The sequence below is a fragment of the Podarcis muralis genome, chromosome 10, assembly GCF_964188315.1.
Source record: "Podarcis muralis chromosome 10, rPodMur119.hap1.1, whole genome shotgun sequence".
NCBI classification, from domain to species: Eukaryota; Metazoa; Chordata; class Lepidosauria; order Squamata; family Lacertidae; genus Podarcis; species Podarcis muralis.
Window position 1 is genome coordinate 7,676,101 of NC_135664.1, and position 19,851 is coordinate 7,695,951.

Genomic DNA, 19,851 nt, shown 5'->3' on the forward strand with positions numbered 1-19,851 from the left:
TCTAGTAGCAGAGAGGGATGAAGCGGGGTGATAGTGAAGCTTCACATTAGTCCTTGGGGTGCTGAAGGTCTTCACCCCAAAGTTCTTATACTCTCTCTGTCCTTTCGATGGATGTGTTGGCTGTACGGATTCCTTTTCGATTGTGAAGGCTATTATGTCTTGCCTTATCAGAGTACCTTTACGCAAATTGACACAACCATTCGGAAACATGATATTTCTTCTTCTTCCAAAGAAGGAAGTTAACAAAGTCCTGTTTATAGCCACAAGTGACTTTTTTTCTTTTAGCAACCCTACAGAACCCCAAGTATTTAGACATCCATCTCATATGTACAATAATTTTTTCTCAAGTTTTACTGCCTGTGTAACTTTTTCCAAATGCTGTTTAAAAAATGCACATGAACCTGACCTTTAAAGAGTTTGTAAGTAAACCAATTTTAACTTACCAGGCTGCCCACGACAATTGGGATGAAGCATCCACTCAGGTGGCAGAAGTGTAAGAGGCAGCACTCTGCCCATCCCACCGCTTCTGCCACCAAGAGGGAGGCATTCCCAGGCGTGTCATTGCTGTTCATCTTCCTCACCGTTGGGGGGGAAAGCCAAGTGAGTGGCAACACTCTAAGGAGCACCTGGCTCCTGCCGGATTCAGCAAGAGCCAGAGTGTGGCAGCAGTGGAAGTGGGGCACAGGAGGAAGCAATTTCCATTTCGCCTCAGATGGCAAAATGGGAGGGGACATCATTGCCCAGCTAGTTTACACCAAAAATTGTGACACAGCCACTCAATATGATTGACAGTTTAGAAAAAGCCTTTGGATTTACAGAGATAGCAATGTCCTACTAGTTCTTTCCATTCCACTAGGTTTCCATTATGTTGACGATAGATATACCCTCCTCTAAGACCAAGCTCTCCAGCTCACCTGTCTTGCTCTGTGGCTTATATAAACAGCCTCTTTCTCCAAACGTTTTCAGCACATATGTTTTACCCTAAGGTATAATTGCTCCTGCACCCTCCATGCCCAGTTTTACCCCTCCCCACTTTTCATTTTCCCTCTAATTCCTGGGGGATGATTTGTTCTAAACTGGTTGCCCCTTAGTTCCCATTGCCTAACCCCTGCAATCAGTTTAATAGTTGCTCTAACTAAAAATAAAAATAAAAATCAGCATCAACAGTCCAGTTCCAACCCTGTTTGAGCAGAACCTGTCCTTTTTCTACAGACCTACCTCGTCCCAAAATGTTCCCCTGCTTCTAAGAAATCCAAACCACTCCTCCTGGCACCATTTCATCCATATACTGAGATGACACAGCTGTGCCTGTCTAGGTGGCCCTGCACATGGTATTGCTAGCATTTCAGAGAAAGCCAAATTGAAGGTCCTGGCTTTCAACATCCTTCCTAATAGTCAAAATTTCACTTCCAGGACTTTATAATTCCCCACATCACTGGTGCTAAAAGGCACCATGACCACTGACTCCTTCCTAGCACTATCCACCAGGCTATCTAGATGCCATGCAACATCTGTAAAATCCTGCCAGCATGACCAACAACATGGGGGGAAATGACAGCTTCCCCGCCTCTGCTTTAAAACCCACTTCTGGCATATCTGGGAGACATTTTCTCCCATACGTCACTTCACTGTCTGTTGCTACACTTGCATTGTACTCCCCAAGGGAGCTCAGCCTAGTTACTTCCCTGGCATTACTTTATCAGTCAAGTTTAAAAATAAAAAGCTTTGCCAAGGCTTGAGTGGAAATGTGCCAGATAGTAATTTCAGGAGCTGACTATCGGGGACTATTGATGTTAACATTTTTCACCACTGATTTATTGGATTTTTATTGGGTGTTTTTTATTCTCTTCATATCTGCATTGCATTTTTAAAAATAGTAAAACATCTCAGCTGCCTTCAGAAAAAGAACGTGTGGTTCATACAATATTTCAACTAAATAACCTGCCATCTGTATTGCATAAAATTTTTGAAGAGAAAGACTGAACCAACAACTTAATCTCAAATAACAACAGATTAGCTAAGATAAGTAAAGGTTGTAGTTGCCATGGGACACTGCATGATGTCACTGCACTGCCATGGTAATCTCTAGGGAGACATTTATGCTCCTCTGGCCTACTTATTTTAAAACTCCCACCAATGATACAGCACCATGCTGATAGCACCCCCACATTAGCATAGAGAGAGACAATTCACATATGGCGATAGGGAAAAAACCTCTGAATTGCTCTGGGCAGCCACACAAAGAACAAACTGCCAGGCTGTGATACACCATGGTGCCCTCTAACCAACCTTCCACAGTCTCTGATGGCAGAGAATGCCTTTCATCCAAGCAAGTAAAAATGTCTGGCGATCAGATGGCTTATATTTTGCGAGACTTGCAGCCAGATCCCATACAAAGTTAGATATGCCTAAACTCTCTCTTGGCACACCTAATTATTCATACTATCAGCTGCTCCCACAGCAGCAAAAACAGCCTGAACAGTGCGCTGAGAAGGAAGCTGTGCTTCCCAAGGCAGTAACAGGGGGAAGATGAACAGAGAGAGAGAGACCTCAAATGGAACAATTTGCTGTGCATATAGAAAGTGGGGAGTGTGTGTGTGTGTTATTCTGCTTCTTAATGCTCCAGCAAAAGAAGCAAGGGGTGGAAGTAGGCAGGGTAATCTTTTTTAAAGGGGAGAAGGGGTTTTCTCAGTATGCAAATAGGATGGGGTCAGGTTAGGAGGGAAATTCTGCTCTTTACCCAAGAACTAAAGAAGCAATAGGAGGAAGGGCAGGTTCCCTTGCTGGAAGGATGGGGAAGCTGTGACCATCCAGATGTTACTGAACTACCACTCCCATCATTCCTGACTACCGGTCATGCTGTCAGAGGCTGCTGGGAACTAAAGTCCAACAGCATCTGGGGGGGGGGGGCACAGGCTTCCCATCACTATACTAGGAATGGCCTTGCTACCCCCTCCTGCTGCTTCTTTAGTGCATTTTGGTGTGCAAAGGCTTGCCTGCCTGTCATTCCCTTCGGGAACATGTCCCACTGCATAAAGGGGTATATGTGCTTGCATTCCCATCCCGTGGGACAGCAGGGCTTGTTTGAGGAAGACTCTCCAGGGTGCTCCCCATTTTTTTGCAATTTCGCGTATGCGCACAGGGGCTCAGAACGGAACCCCCGCGTAAACAGGGAGCCACCCGTAGATTGAAATTGATATATAGTTCGTATCATTCCAGAAAAACCTGCAGTTCAAAGACCACGACATGTTCAAAGACCTTGCCCAAAAATAGAATGTTAAGAGACAGAAATTCTCCAATACAGTGGAATTCAGGGAGTTTCTACAATAAATTTATCATCATAACCTCTTTCAAACTTGCTGAGACCTCACCTTCTCATCAAGAGGCATTTACCACTCCCACAATCCACTCAACTAGTCTTGCATGTTTAATACAGGTAATTTGCCTGAAAACATGTAATTACAACTTTGAAACAGCCCAAGCTGAGTGGTATTTTATCTATTGTTACTAATTAATTTACTGAAACAATGCATTTTTATAAATAGAAAATGTTCTGTCCCACTTCACTACCTGTCAAGCAACATCAAAGTCTGAGTCTGAAGACGATGGGCAAGCAGGACTAGAACCCACACTTCACAGAGATTTCTAACCCTTCAGCCATGATAGCAGACAGACAAACACTGTGTCACTTAGATCATAAGTGATTTCCACAAGAGACCCTAGATCTGTAGAATACCACAAGTCTGAGATGCAAGAAGTCTCGGGTAAAAACCTTGGATATGATCTCCCACTAGAAAAGGCTAGGATGAGCCCCAATATGACATATTGTGATAACCTATCAGGGAAGTAATGCCTAGGCCAGCTCTGAGGCTTCTCTCGTAGAAAACCCCATTCCAAAAACAGCCAAGGCATGTTTCACAGGGAAACATGGCAAACTGGCAAACAGGTAAACATTTTACCAAACATAATACTGGAATGAATTCTGAATCAAACAATTACAAATATTTAAATCAAAACATGGGCTTTTGTAAATCACAAAACAAAAGTATGGAGGGAGAGGTTTCTTGCCCTGGCTTTTCTGCAGCTATTTTTAAGTTCATATTTCAGTTAATCTCACATCTGAGTCATCAAACTGGTCCTTCAAGATAATGAAATCAGCAAAACCTCACCCCCTTTGTATTTCAAAGAGGGGAGAAACAAACAGAACACACCCAAAGAAAACCCCATACTGTGCATTTACTTTAAAGCAAGAGCACAAAATCTAGCATTTCCTCCTTTACTGTGAAGCTTAATAAAGTAGGAATGAGACAGATTACAGTCTGAAGAAAGAAAAAAATGTTATACAGTGGTACCTCGGGTTAAGTACTTAATTCGTTCCGGAGGTCCGTTCTTAACCTGAAACTGTTCTTAACCTGAAGCACCACTTTAGCTAATGGGGCCTCCTGCTACCGCCGCACCGCCGGAGCACGATTTCTGTTCTCATCCTGAAGCCAAGTTCTTAACCCGAGGTACTATTTCTGGATTAGCGGAGTCTGTAACCTGAAGCGTCTGTAACCTGAAGCGTATGTAACCCGAGGTACCACTGTATTTTGAACAATGATGAGAGATTACACATTGGAACAGGTGCTATTTTGTACCACTTGATACCTACACTAACTACTCCTGGTGATTTCCCAAAAGACGGCAGAGGTTTAGGATCAGATGGGCTGCCTTCCCAGGCTGACAAGAAATACTGACCCTCACTTTCCTCTGCAGCACAAGCAGAAACCATAAAGGCTGAAAGAAATGTTTCAATGGAAATACCAGTTATAAGCAGCACAAATGAAGCTCCAGTTAGTTAAGGAAAACCAAGCTTATTATTGCAATCCTATATACAGCAATCCAAGAGCATGTCCCATTCAACTTGGGGGCTTACTTCTGAGCAGACTTTTGGAGGATCACACTGTAGAAGACTGTAAGGACTTCTGTAATCAGAGGTACACACACTCTCTATGGGGCAGCATTTTGAGATCATTCTCTAGTCTTTTCATATTCAGAAATCTATAATAAGTATCACGCAATCAAGTCCAGAGTTCAGGCACTAATAAGAATTAAAATCACTTTACATTTTATAGACTATTTATCTGTTCAAGAGATAAACCTATCCAGTCACTTCCAGATGATCAGCGAAAGAAAATTTACAGAAAGCAGGACTTTTTTTGTTGTTTAAAGTCTGCAAATGACTAATACTGGCATGTTTTGACAAGAATGCTAGTAAAAATTTAGGTAAGGTTATAATGTCTATGGATTTGAGGTTAGCTATTGCACTCAATATATTTTGAAATGGATCTTTTTTCTGTCTTGAACTGGACTGAAAACAGATACCCTATTGTAAAAAAATTTTTAAAAAAAATTTAAATCATTTATTCAAAAGTTACAATACAGCTTTGTTCACTGCCATAATATCATGGAATGTAATTCTCTCTCTCTCTCTCTCTCTCTCTCTCTCTCTCTCTCTCTGTGTGTGTGTGTGTGTTTTACTATAATCAGTTTCCTGCCCTATGTCTTTTTATCATAAGGCACATTAATGTTATACTAAGAAATAACTTTATATAAACTGAGAGTTATATTAAATGTAGGGTTAAGCAGATCATTCTTTCAACGCAAGAATTTCTCCTTGTGCAACAGAGCATATTTCCCCCCTCCTCTCCCATGCACCCCCTAAATCTGTTATAGGATTCTCCCAACCCTTTGTAACTGATTTAGAGACAGCACATGATGTATACAAAAGGGGCGAGCCCCATTATGCTAGCACTAATCCTTGTGCTGGTGCAACTATTTAGTTGAATACCACCCTGAACATATATTTGATGGCATTCTCAAGCTCATTCAACCGTGTTTAGACTCGCTACTACACATTAAGAGAGCATATTTATTTGTCATCTTAACTACCTGGTAATGAATTTAACGTGATTAAAGTCTTCCCCTAAAAATCCTTCACTGTTCACTTTTCTGAACTTCAGGAGGTAATGCCTCCCATTATGTAGCCAAAATGGCAGCACCAGCCCAGAACAGGGAGGGACCGTTAAACTGGAGGGAACCCCAAAGTTTGCAAGGGTACAAAGCGTCTTACAAATAAGCATGAATACCCCAATTAAGATCTCTGCGCCATGAGGTGTGAGGCTAAGTGGGGAGAAAACTGACAACTTGAATGGGGAGAGAGAAAAGAGAGAGAGAGTGAATGAGAACAAGTGGTTGGATTGGAACAAGAGGGTAGCACTCAGAGCTGAAAGAACCATTGTCTGTACAGGTCAGTTCCTAATACATCCCCAGAGACAACAGTGAGAGCTGCCTAGAGACACCAATAAAGAAATCCAATATTTTAATGTCGCTAGAATTGAGTACCCCAGGGTGGAGGACCCTAAAAGGTAGCAAGCAAAGAGAAGAGTTCCTGCTCTGTCTAACTCAATTATATTTTTTGTGCGAAACATCTGAAAATGAAATACTGCTAATTTCAAAGCAAGTGCAATTAATTGTCCCTGAACAGCGGGCTGAAAGACACTGTGGCTTCAGAAAGAGTGTCTTCAGGCAGCTGTGTAGTATAAATTACAGAGAATACTGCAAGTCTGGCTCTGGGTAGCTTACAGCACTTTTTTTTTGTTCAATGGTAACAAACGCCTATTACAATGGGGACTGGCCTGAAGATTAGGGAGTACAACAACCCTGCAATATTATCCATTGCTTTTAGCCCAGCCTGCAATCCTGGGATGAGAGTAGTCCACAACACTCGTGTAGTGTTACTCAGTATTATACCCCTATTGAAATTTGGAGGGTTTTGCTGAGAGAAAGCAGCCTTGCATCACATGCCACTGTTAATTTTGCAGGTTAGAGGTGAGGCTGAGGCTAGTTTGGATTATAAAATATCCCTCATGCTTTTCAGGTTGCAGCAAAGGTCAATTCATTCAAAGTGACCCATCAGACCTCCTCCTGGACCAAATCAAGCCCTCGATTGCACTCAGAAGACTGCTTGCCCATTAACATACATGCAGAGGGATGCACTATTTTGAATTTTTTTTAAAAAAAACTTTGTACATGAATAACCAAATTAGAACACGGATGATAATTTAGGGTTACCAGACGTCCCCGTTTACCGGGGACAGTCTCCAGATTTGCAAATAAGTCCCCGGACAAATTCCATCCCCGAAATGTCCCTGGATTTCATCTAACGTCCCCAGGAAACGCAGCAGCAGTAGTCTCAGCATCCCAGAGCAGTTGGCTCTGGCTGACTTCAGAAGCTGCTCAAAAGTCCCCATATGATGGCGGTGCAGGGACTCTAAGATACAGCTTCCGAGCTGCCTCCACCTTCCCTGACCCCAGCAACTAAGCTGTGAAGGGAGGCTTCATGCTGCCTATTGGAGCAGCCTCCCAACTCCTACTTGCGTGCAAGCAGGAGAGGGGCGGGGATGTCTCAGTTAGGCAAGGGGAAGCCTCCCTTCCCAGATGAGGGATCCCTGCCCCCCTCCTGCTTGCACGCAAATAAGAATGGGATTGGGGCTGCTCCGATGGGAAGGGAGGCATCACGCTGCCCAAGCCTCGCCGCTGCTGCCACTCTCGGCCCTCCTTCTCTGGCTTCCATGCCTGACCCACTGAACCGCTTCCCCACCACCACCACCGAAGAACGAACAACTCAGGGGCTGCCCAGGCTCATGGAGAAAGGAGATAGAAGCCTCGGAGGAAGGGGGAACGTGGCGGTTGAGGTCAAGGCGGCGGATGCCCCTCTACCATCGAACAAACGTGTAGTATGTATGTATTTATGTATTTAAAGTGTTCCCCGGATTCATTGAAAAAAATCTGGTAACCTAATGCCAATCCCACCCCCACCCCCCAGTCTCTCTCTCAGAGATTTGGTAATACAGGCGCATGCTGCAAAAGTCTTGTTGTGACCAGGGATTTGATATACATTCCAAGAGGGTTTTGCTTAGTTTTATTTAATAGTTTTTCAATCTCATTCAGCGATTTTCAAATTAATATGTTGCCACCTAGTGGCTTGTTTTGACATCTGCTATCCAAACAAGCAGGACAGTGCCTATTTACAGACAGAATTCCTGTTGGAAGTCTTCACATCTTTACACTGCTACTCCTCAAATCAATTTATTTTCTGCTGCATCAGACCAATGTGGGGATTAAATAAGTGTCTTTGAACCGAGCGTTTTAAAAATTCCCAATATATGGTAGCATATAGATTTCAAATACATTAAGCGCTTGGGGATTACATTCTTTCTAAGGTCTTGAATGAAAAACAGTAGCTCATAAGGAAGGCTAATATGTAAGTTAGCAAATCAAAAGCATCACTAAGACAGTATGACCAATATAATCAATACTTGACACTTGAGCTTATATCCCAGATTTTAAAAATCACCACAGAAAAAAAGCTTGCCAGTTTTACTACCAGATCCATCACAAGTGTTTGTCTTCCAGACAGCAAGCCTTCCCTGAATCCCAGTTAAAAATAGATTAAAGCAAGAAAAATAAGTACCATATTTTTTGCTCTATAGGACTCACTTTTTCCCTCCTAAAAGGTAAGGGGAAATGTGTGTGCGACTTACGGGGCAAATGCAGGCTGCACAGCTATCACAGAAGCCAGAACAGCAAGAGAGATCGCTGCTTTCACTGCACAGCGCTCCCTCTTGCTGTTCTGGTTTCTGAGATTCAGAATATTTTTTTTCTTGTTTTCTTCCTCCAAAAACTAGGTGCCTCTTATGGTCTGGTGCATCTTATAGAGCGAAAAATACGGTACTTAAATCCAATTACACACTACAACATATTTGAGGGGGTGGGAGCAACAACAACATACTGGTTGCTAAACCTTTCTTCCAAACAGGGGCACCATCTCCTAGGGGCTTATCCTTTTGGGGGCCCCAATAGTTTCTGGGAGGAGCCCTCCCAACAAAAATGTTAAATGGTGATGAAAGCAGCCCCAGGCCAGTGGCGGAAGGAGGAGAAGGCGCAGGGCTGCTGCTGTGCAGGGCTCTGCCCCAATCCTCCAGAGGAGGCCAAGTTGAGCTACGGCTCCTTTTCCTCCTCCTACTGCCGCAGAGGGGAAGCAGCCCTAGGCCAGTGGCAGCAGCAAAAGGAGGCAGAGCCACAGCCTTTAAAGCCGTGCGGCTGCTAGTTACAACATTTTGAATTTGGAAACATAATAATTGAAAGCTACAGTAAGTTGTGAAATAAGGTAACAAATTGCTGACATTGTTATTGCAAAGAACGCAAGGTTTGGAAGATGTGAGGAAGTCCAATTGGCAGTGGTAAATTATGGAAAGATGATCTGTTATATATCTATTCTTTCTTTTTTTTTCTCTTTCTTTAAAATCTGTTTCTTGTTTCTTACTTTTGTATGCTCTTGAATTTATGAACCTATGAAAAGAAACGCAATAAAAAATATTATAAAATAAATAAATAAAATAAAGCCGTGCTGCTGCTGTGCTGTTGCCACGTTCGGCTCCGCCCCCAGCTCCTCAGATGCCCTGATGTCATACACACGTCAGGACATCATGCACACAACTTTGCATGCTACGCGCTTCCAGCCCCCCATTCTTCTTCGGAAGGTGGCTCCTATAATCCCAAACATGCTAATGTGCCGGAAGTTGCCAACCTGTTGAAGCCAATGGGCTCATTTGAAACCTGGGGAAAGGGTTGTGAGTATCCTGCACCCTCTGCAATTGTGCACACACTTACAACAACCATATATATGCACACATTTTCACCCCACCAGCAAATGTTTTCTCTCTCTCTCTTTAATTGCTTTTTCAAGCCTAATTTTGGGACATAGGGAAATATTCCTAGAATTGCCTTCATTGTTGTCAGAACCATAAAACAAATTGTGAAAACAGGAAACTGCAGCATTTTATGAAGTACCAAAGAGGGATTCATCTTTCCAGCCTGACTTCAACAATATATGGGTATACTGACTGATAGCTATTGATAAATTGATAGGTTTTTTAATAATCATAATTCAAACATTCTGGTCCAACACCATGGAATTCTAAGACCAATGCTTTAGAGGCTTAAGGCAATCCAGTTCCACCATGTATGTCCTACATTTCGCACTTTCCTGCCTTTCAAAAGAAAAACCACATTTACACTCCTGGAAGATGTTCCAAAAGTATATGCAATGACAATAAATGCTTTATTTACTCTATACATAAACAGGTCTAAACAGAATGTGAACTTGCTTAAACTATCATAATATAAATTAAAATCTAACCTTAATGTTAGAACTATTTAGAGAGAGAGAAAATTCAGTGGACTTCTTGTTACTACTTGTCTCAATAAAATGGCTGGAAGGGGACCATAACTGCTTTTAAAGCAAATACATCTCAAGATAGCCAGCTGAAGTTTGAATTACCTTGCAGGTTTCTAAAAAATTATTACTTTAATGTAACACTCAACTAGTCACTTACCTCGCAAATGACAAGGCAGCCCTATTGACCCCATAACAGTTGGCAGGAGGAAGTGTTAAATGTACACACTCACACCTATGGCGCTGCTCTTTACGGTTGACCTGTATTAAATAAAAGTGGCACACAACACCCTTTCATTCTCTTTTCTAGCTTTAAAGAGGTACTAGAAAGCTGGATTACTATATTCCACAGAAGCACGAAGTGCATCAGACCCTCTTTTTAACTCCTTCCCTCTTTGTTTTTTAAAGGTCAGTAAACAGAGAAGAAGTTGGATCTCCAGTAGTGTTGTATAAGAGAATGGGGGTAAACAGGAGAGAGGATGTATAACTGCCTAATTATTTAAAATGCTGACCTGCAATAGAGGAGAAATGCCACAGAGTTAGATCAATTTATACAGATAGTAGCATAGACGGTGGAAACTTGATCTGCTCAAACTTCTAGAATGCCTGTGGGTATTTGCCCAAATGCAGTATTTATTAAGAATAAATCTTCAATCCTACACAGAAGCCATAGCATTATTAGTAATGAGTTAATGTGAAACAAGAAAAGTGCAATGTAATAGCATTAATCCAAATGCACGCTAAGAAATGTGCCAGTACTCAGCAGGAGTAAGCCAATGTTATAAATAACAGGTTTCACTGTAAAACTCAAACTGTAATGTGAAAGGAATAGGATATTTAAAAATAAATTCATATTAAAAGAAAGTCTCAAACAGCTACAGAAAGCTGTTTCTTTTTATTACTGAATATATCAGAGTATTCCATTTGGCTTCTAAATAGCTAACAAATACATAAAAACATTGTTTCATGCTGAATAAAACTATTTTGGCATAGTTCAAGAAAAATATACTTAACAGCAGTTCACCAACCTTTTAGTGTAAACTGGGCCAACAGAGCTCACTCTCATTCCATTAAGAAAAGACCCATTCAATCTTTCCCCATGTAACTAAAACACTTATTTCCTTAATGTCTGCTGCTCAACCCATTTAATCAGAATTTTAATTTAAACTTGTTTAAGCTTGATTCAACAAGATTTCAAGATGCAAGCAACAATTATATATGCATGTTAAAAATCACATCTCTTCAGATTTTTATTACTTTGAATTTCTAGTGTTTAAACCAGAAATTTATTTAAGTACTGTCCAAGACCCAGAATCTTCTCAGCCACTACAGAGCAATACCACAAAATTGAGACATCCAGCATTATTTAAACAGTGGTGTAAACAAACATAGAAAGTGACTTTTCTGTTTACACACAGCATTAGAATTCAGATGGAGAAACCCAAGTGTCAAACCCATGAATAACAGTTTTCCAGCAGACAGGCAGCACCTTCAGTGCAGATGAGGCAGGAAGAAAAAATACTAATATATGTTGAATCAACTCATTTGCAGTTTAATCCTTCCACTAATACACCCAGCAGGAATCCTCACCACTAATCCTTGCCTCATTTTCTATGTACTCTCACAACATTTGGAGCAAGGCACCATTGTGGGAGAAAAGGATTTGATAACATGTATCTCAATTTATGTTCACTCTTGCTTGATATATATCACATGGGAGCTCAATATACACGTAATCTATTATTGCTTCTGGTGAATGTTTAAAGATTGTAGGCATGCTGAGCCCTGAACCACAAACACACACACTAATACCTGCCAACACTGCAGAAAAACTGCAAAGCTTTCTATTGCTAATGCACATAGATCCCGTTTACCAAATACAATGTGTCCCCTGGAAATGATTTTGTTAGGCAAGCGTTCACATAACAAGTCCGCGATTTCCATTATTTCCTATGAAAATATTTCTAATCGGGGATTTGTCTGCTCTCTTTCCCCCTCTCTCCATGGTTCCTTCCTGAAATGGCTGCAGCAAATCAGCAAAAGAGAGGCAACAGAGGGGGGAACTGATTTGTCCTCTCTCTACTGCTCCCTGATTTGTTTGATTTTTTCCTGCTCTCTGATTTGTCCAATCCTGCTCCCCCACTCTGTGGTTTCTGTCCAAAAATGGCTGCTGTCAACTAGCAAAGCACAAAAAGGGAGTAAGGAAATCAGCTGTTCAGATAAGTGAATCTGTGGAGTTTATAGCGAAGTTTGGGCAGAATTTTATAAGTATGAATAAGTGAATTTTCTGATAAGAGAGTGTGCAGATAGCAGGACCTGCGTGTACATGCTTTCCCCTTCTGCAAAACAGAACACATGAACAAGCCCTAGGAACCTAACTGGTTGAACAAAGCAGTGACAAAGTACAATTCAGTTCTTGAAATACAAGTAAATAATTTAAAGTGATTTTCAGTCAATAACATGGAACTGATTATTGAGAATAATAATTTATCTCAAAACATGGCAAACATTATTAAGATAGTTCATATTAAAAGGGGTATATTAATTTTCATAAAGGGAGTTATTACATTAAAATAAAAGAATTTTTAAAAATCAACTTTGTAAGTATTCCGATGAAACCTCATAACATTCCATAGAAAGGTATCACAAAAAAAAACAAATTACACAACTAAATGTATTAAATGAGTGGGCAAATGTATAAAATTATTGACAATGCACAGATATTTAATAGCCATGTTCACATGTACTGCCATAATTTAGCATTATATGAGTGAGCCTTAGAATTATACATTCTCTGGCAATGGTCACAGAAGCTGAGAGGCATTATTAACGGAACATGTTGAGGGAGACACATGGTAACAAAACTGCACAAGGAAACTTGTTTTGGACATTAGTGTTGCTATTATTTTGCTTTGTGGTCAAAACATTTATACTGGTATAATACTGGGTCAGATTCAATCTGCTAATGTTATTTTTCAAACTAAGGATCATGTAGAGGGAATCTCTTAAATGAAAATGTAATACAAGCAAAAAACCTACTATGGATCTTGTGACAGGGACCTCTAGACAACAACTATATTTTGTTTGCAAGAAATAAGCTAGTCCTGTGTATTCAATAGCAAGAGTCTTTCTCTAAACATCAATACATTTGTTTCTCAGGAAAAAATGTGTTTTGCAAAGCCTCTTTAGTTCAGCAGCAATACTCACTAGAAGATGGGAGTCAGCCTTCTTGTAACTTATGCTGAGCGAAACATTTAGGGCCAATTCTATGCCACAGTTGCACTGGCAAGGGTAGTATAGCCAGATATGGTACTCTAAGACAATAAAAACAAATGCTATGTACTGGGACAATGAGAAAAAGGAAAGAAATCCAAGAGAATAGGTGTACTGTTTATAGCGTAACGGATAATAACTACAACTTCAAAAAGCAAAATGCAACTGTCCAGAATGCAAATTTTGTAGTAAAATGCTGCACTAATCGATAAGGTGACCACCCAATGGACTCCAAATCTTGTGGAACATCTAAGAAAGAAAAAATAATCAGTGGTCAATCCAGCAGGAAAGGTGACAACACAAACTCAGCAGAATTTGTCCTGGGAAAACACAGTTACATTGAGGACAAGCAAATTTCCCCAAAGAACAAATTGTAAACATTCTGATGTAGAGTAGTGGAGGATTATAAATTAACAAAAACATAAATCATGTAAAAATGACGCACTCAAGAGGAATGACTCTTTCCTAAAAGCAGAAGTACTCTATTAAGAGGGAGACAATATATTTCATACAAATATAGAAATATCTCAAAAGAACCCAAGAGACAAGGGATAGAACAGTGGAGATGGTAAAGAATAACCAGAAGGAGAGACGGTACACCAGGCATCTATGTAACGTAAAATAAAGTTTCCTTATAAAATAAGACAGAGATTTATTTATTCTGATTTCTGGAAATAGCACTCAACAGTATAGAAAAGTTGTGTACACATTACTAGCTTAAAATGCACATAAATTGTTCTATTTCTCAATTCAGATTGAAGCTGAGGGGGAAGCATAAGAATGCCATATTTCATAAGAAACAAATAGAAATGATACAGGATAGATATGGATTGTGCCTAATGTGTATACACCACTTCCCCAACCAGGGATGAAAGTACACTATGTACATATTAATTCGGTGTACAAAGCTTAAAAGAATAAAATTAAACATAAGCGCATCCAAAAAGTCAAAACATTAAAAATCAAGACATAAAACAGCAGCTAAAATTTGAACAGTACAGCTGGCAGATTAACCTGGTTAGACTAGATGACCCTTGGAGTCCCTTCCAACTCTACCATTCTAACCTTAGGCCATAGGCTTGTCTGTATAAAAATGACCTTGCTCGGTTGGGAATCAACAAAAGAGAGAGAGCTTAAAGAACCTATTGAAAGAAGAAAGTTTAAAATATCAGGTGCAGCCACTGAAAAGGCCCTTTCATGTTTTTGGCAGGTCAGAGAAAGGCCTATATGGAAGATTTCGAAGTTCTGGTAGTCTGGATAAACTTCAATTTGTTTGCTCTCATCCAGTCCATTACCAGCTCCAGGCACACAATTACAGCAATCTCCCCGGATTGAGATGCACAGGAGAGACAGAAGTTTCATGCAAATGTTGACTTGCCTGAAACAACAAGATGGGATACCAAGAGGCAACACCCAGTATCAAAAAAGAAATTCTACCAGCACCATCAGGAAATAAACAACAACTGCAGGAAAGGGGTGATGTTACTGAATGCTTCTCCAGACAAAAGAAAGATTGATCTCGAAAGCTATAATGTCAACTAGAAGACTAGGCTACACCACCTCTCCCTCTGTGGAGGAAAAGCAATCAGTAATTGAATCCCTTCAATAGTGTCTGAAGTTGTGCTGCCGGGATACAACTTGACAACTTCAGCAAGAACTAGGCCACAGTAATATGAAAAGTTATCCTATTAGTAATATGAGTATCTTATTTGAATTATTTGACTGAAAGGTACATAGATAATGTAGCAATTAGTGTATAAATACATACTACTGAAAAGAACTATGAAACACCTCTATTCAAATACAAAAGATACAAAAATTAAAGCAGACTAAAAAAAAATTGTCCGGTACAGCCTAAACATGCACTTGAAAAGGAGTTCCTAAACTGGGTTCAAATGTTCCACAAGTTTAATTCTGCTTGAAAACAGCACATCAATTGATATATATATATACTGATTTTAATTGTACAGTGGTGCCTCGCAAGACGAAATTAATTCGTTCCGCGAGTTTTGTCGTCTTGCGATTTTTTTCGTCTTGCGAAGCACTGTGTCAGAAAAGTTTTGGAAAAGCTTCAAGAATCACCAAAGTCTTCAAAAACCTCAAAAAAGGCTACCACACCGCGTTCTATGAGTTGCTCCTCGAAGTCAAGTCGCAACTGTATTAACGGTGTTAAGAAAAAGGAAACAAACTTGCAAGACGTTTCCGTCTTGCGAAGCAAGCCCATAGGGAAAATCGTCTTGCGAAGCAGCTCAAAAAACAAAAACCCCTTTCGTCTTGCGAGTTTTCCGTCTTGCGAGGCATTCGTCTTGCGAGGTACCACTGTATTTTATTGCTTCTTCTGTGTCTTCTATTTTATTTATTTAAATATTTATTCTATAGAATTCAAGTTGTAATGCAATAAATGCAATGCAATAAAATACATATACACTAAAAGCAGTAAAAATATAATTAAAAATTATACTGCATCTAACACAGCTCAAACAGTGGTCCATGGGAAAGAAGCTTTGGAACTACTGTACTAGATTGATGGCCCAATGGATATAGAGCTAGACTTCAAAACTGGGAAGTCTCAAGCACAACAACAGATTGTTTTGGAAGGCTAGCCATTCTTGCTCCATCTCAGTTCACCACAAAAACAGTGACCTAATTCATAGAATTGTTTTCAGACTGAAATAAGGAAGTGCTGTAACCGGTCATCAGCCTTAGGGCTGGGTATAAGTATAGCATGATGTCCGGGGGCGGGGGGGGGGTGTTATTGCTTTGTTTTTGTTTTGCAGTTTGCATTTATGTATTTTGTTTTCCCATTTTGTACTTTGTGCTATGAACCACCCTAGGATTTCAGATGCAAGGTGGCATACGCATCAATCCTTAATGCATACATGCAATAACATCAAGAAGGGTAGCATACGGTTGCAAGGAGCAGCATGAGAAAAGTACTTGTCCAAGGCAGGAAAGGAACATGTATGCACAATTTGCAAGAGCCAAAGAGGGAGCTGTTCTGGAAATCCCAGCATCAACTCGTCTAGCGAGCCTGACCCACAAACACAGAAAATCCTCCGTGCCTGTGTTGAGATCCGGCCAACCGGACGAGAAACAACTGCTGCGGCGAGAGGCGCAAACACGCAAAGATCCCCAAGAGTGGCAGGAAAAGGAAAACGCGTGTCAACCAGGCGCAGGAAAATAAAAAAAAAAAAAGTACAACGGGCTCCCAGCCGGCGCGACTTCACACGGCGAGGCGGGAGAAGAGTTTGCCCGGGACGGAGCGGGAGGAGGCGCGCTTCCCGGAGGAGGCGACGGGGCCGCGAAGCCGCGCAAAAGGCGCGCTCCCCCCGCAGGGAGAATAAACTCACTTTTTGTGGGGCGGCGGAGGCGGCGGGTGCTTCTCTTTCCTGCCGGGCGGCGCAGGGTGCTTGGCGCGGCGCCTCCGGGCCTGCAGGGCCAGCACTGCTGGGCGAGAGAGGGAGAGAGAGAGGCCGGTGAGCGGAGAGGCTGCGGCGGCGGCGCCTCACGCTCCCCGTGAGGAGAAGGACGGGGAGACCCCGACCAGCCACCCACCCGCCCCGCCAACCCCGCGTCCTCTGGGGACGACGACCGCCCGCCCACGGTACCTCTCCGGGAGCTCATCGCCGAGGACACCGTCGCCGTCGTCGTCGTGGGGCCGCCGCGCCGAGCGCCTCACGGCACATCGGCCCCGCCGCTGCTGCTGCTGCTGCTGCTCCTCGCCGGCCTCGACAGCGGGCGCCGGCTGAGGAGCTCCCGGACTCGGCGCACATGCGCAGTTGGCCCGCGCCGGGCGGGCGGGAGCCGGAGGGGGATGGTCGCTAGGCAACCGGAGGGAGGCCTAGAGAGGGCGGCAGGTGCCTGCGAGGGAACCCCGAGGTTTCCTTCCACCCGCCTTGCAAAGGCGTTGGCGGCCGCTGCTGGCTGATTATTAAACCTGCTTCTGTCGCTGGTGTGCCTGAACACGTGGGCCGAGTGACAGGAATGAGCAAAAGTTGGCAGCCCTCCTTTCTGGAAAGCAGTCGCTTAAGAACATGCGCGCATGGTTTCGCTTGCCGCCTTTCCACTGTTCAGAGCATGCTCGAGGCGGCTCACAACGTAACGTGAGTTGGGAAAGGACCACGAGAGTCATCTAGTCCGACCCCGTGCAATGCAGGAATCCTTTTGCCCAAGGTGCATAGCTGTCAACCGTCCCTTATTTGGCGGGAAACTCCCTTATCCCTGCGCTGTGTCCCACTGCTGCCCCTTATTGATGATGTCGCTTAAATTTCCCGGGTTTCATGCTCGCCCGGCTCAGGAGGGAAGCAGCGGCTCGGGGTCCTCTGCCACGAGAGAGAGAGTGCGCATGAGCTGCCACGTCTCCGTCTCTCCCTTTTCCCCCTCAGAGGCGCGTTGTGAGGAGACGGGTGGCGGTGGGTGGGCAGGCAGCCCCTCTCTTGCGAGACTTTCGCAGCGCTACCAGGGGAAGCCAGAGTGGGGAGGGGAGGGAAGCCAGGGTGGGGAGGGGCGCAGAAGGGCAACGCTTCATGCCAGGCTCGCGGGCGGTGTGGGCGAGTCTCTCTCCCTCCCTCCCTGGCAGGGAAGGGCCAATGGAACTCCTTGCGCCAGGACGACGGCAGTCCCAACGTGCTGCTTAGCATCCCCTCCAACCAGTGCAGCATCTTAATGTAGTGATTTCCCTCTCTGCATCCCTTTCATAACTCTATTTTTATAAATCATTTGTCCATCCATAGTTCAAATTTTTACTACAAGTTTTCTGTCAATCCTACCAATGTATGTAACTCTTGACAATAGCTTTTCAACTAAATTATAAACTTTCCCCATTCTTTATTAAAGAGGTCCTCTTCCTGGTTTCTAATTCTGCCTGTAAGCTTTGCCATCTCGACGTCGTTCATCAGTTTTCTCTGCCACTCTTCTTTGGTGGGAGTTGTAGACCCTTAGGATCATCTAGTCCAACCACCTGCAAAACACAGTCAGTCGCAGCAAAAGCAGCATGGCTCCATCAGTGGCAGATTTCTGTATAAGCTCAGTAAAATCCCTTATTTTGGCTGCTGATCCCTTATTTTCAAATCTGTAAGTTGACAGCTATGCCAAGGTGGGGCTCAAACCCATGACCCTGAGATTAGGTGTCTTCTGGTCTACTGACTGAACACTAAATAAAACATTATAAAAAACACAACCAAATAGAAGAAGTTCCACATATATTGCAACATGATCGAAAATGCAAAAAGCCAACAGTGACGGACACCAACCTAAAAACTCAAACAACACCCCAGCACATTGCTGAAGTCAGTCAGGGTCCTGCCTTCTGAGGTCAGGTATAAAAAAGCCCTGCAAAACAGGGAGTAGGTCTTCCTTTTAATTATAACACTGCTTTCACATATGCAGAGTTATCATTAGTTTGCAGGTGGGTTATGTTTGGCTTTACAGAAGGTTCATAGTTCAGTGGGCAGAGTATATGCCTTGCGTGCAGAAGGCCTCAGCTTCGATTCCTGTGATCCTTGGTTTCATTACCTTCAGTTGTAAAGAGATCTCAGGTAGCAGGATTGAGATGATCTCTGCTTAGATTCCCTTGCCAATAGACAAAATAGTCAGCACTGAGGCAGACGAGGGCCTGGTCTGACATAAGGCAGCTTCCTATGGTAGTATATGAACTCTGGGGCACCGTGCCGTAACCATTCATGTGGCAATTTCTCCTAGTTGTGAAAAGCATGGAACAGCTGCATACGTTTTGCACACCATTGCAATACCTAATGTCACCGAGTTTCCTGTGGCTTGTAAACAGTAAAATCCAGCGTGTATAGACACCCTAGATACAGATCTCTTGCCTTGGTGTAGGAGTCACTGCCACAACATATTTTGTGCCATTGCAGAAAATCCAAATGGTGCTCATTATAGTGGTAGCAAATAATAATAGACTAAAATACGTAAGAACGTAAGAGTCTGCTGGATCAGGTCAATGCCCCATTTAGTCCAGCAACCCTTTCTCACAGTGGTCAACCAGTTGTCCACAAACAGAAGGTGAGCACAACAGCAATCTGCCCAACTGGTATTCTGAGGTCTGCTGCCACTGATAGTAGATGTGGATGGAACATTACCATAATTTGCTGCAATTTAATTGTACCCCAAAACATACTATCTGAGGAATGCCTCGTTGCCTGGTGGCAGTAGGGCCCCAAGCTCAGCTGTCACCTGTGTGAGGGTCAAAATACTTAAGATGCCAGAAGATCCATGAGTGGGAACACTTCAAGATTGTTGCTATTTTCAGGTGGTATTCCGTTATATGCTGGCAAAGTAAG

General features: G+C 42.6%; 1 protein-coding gene across 7 annotated transcripts in view; it reads right to left on the reverse strand.

Annotated features, from left to right (window-relative positions):
- Positions 1-17,278, reverse strand: part of SRPK2 (SRSF protein kinase 2) — an 88,242-nt gene extending 70,964 nt beyond the window's left edge. For 3 of the 7 annotated variants that reach the window (XM_077935780.1, XM_028747459.2, XM_028747454.2), the window contains exons 1-2: positions 17,161-17,262; positions 16,903-16,999 (exon numbers count right to left, since the gene is read on the reverse strand). In XM_077935780.1, coding sequence (XP_077791906.1) covers positions 16,903-16,999; positions 17,161-17,176 — 113 coding nt within the window. In that variant the 5' untranslated portion in view covers positions 17,177-17,262. Of the gene's footprint in view, positions 1-16,902; positions 17,000-17,160 lie in introns of those variants that run through there. The other 4 variants (XM_028747456.2, XM_028747458.2, XM_077935781.1 and 1 more) reach the window with 4 other exon arrangements.
- Between the last annotated feature and the right edge of the window lie 2,573 nt (positions 17,279-19,851).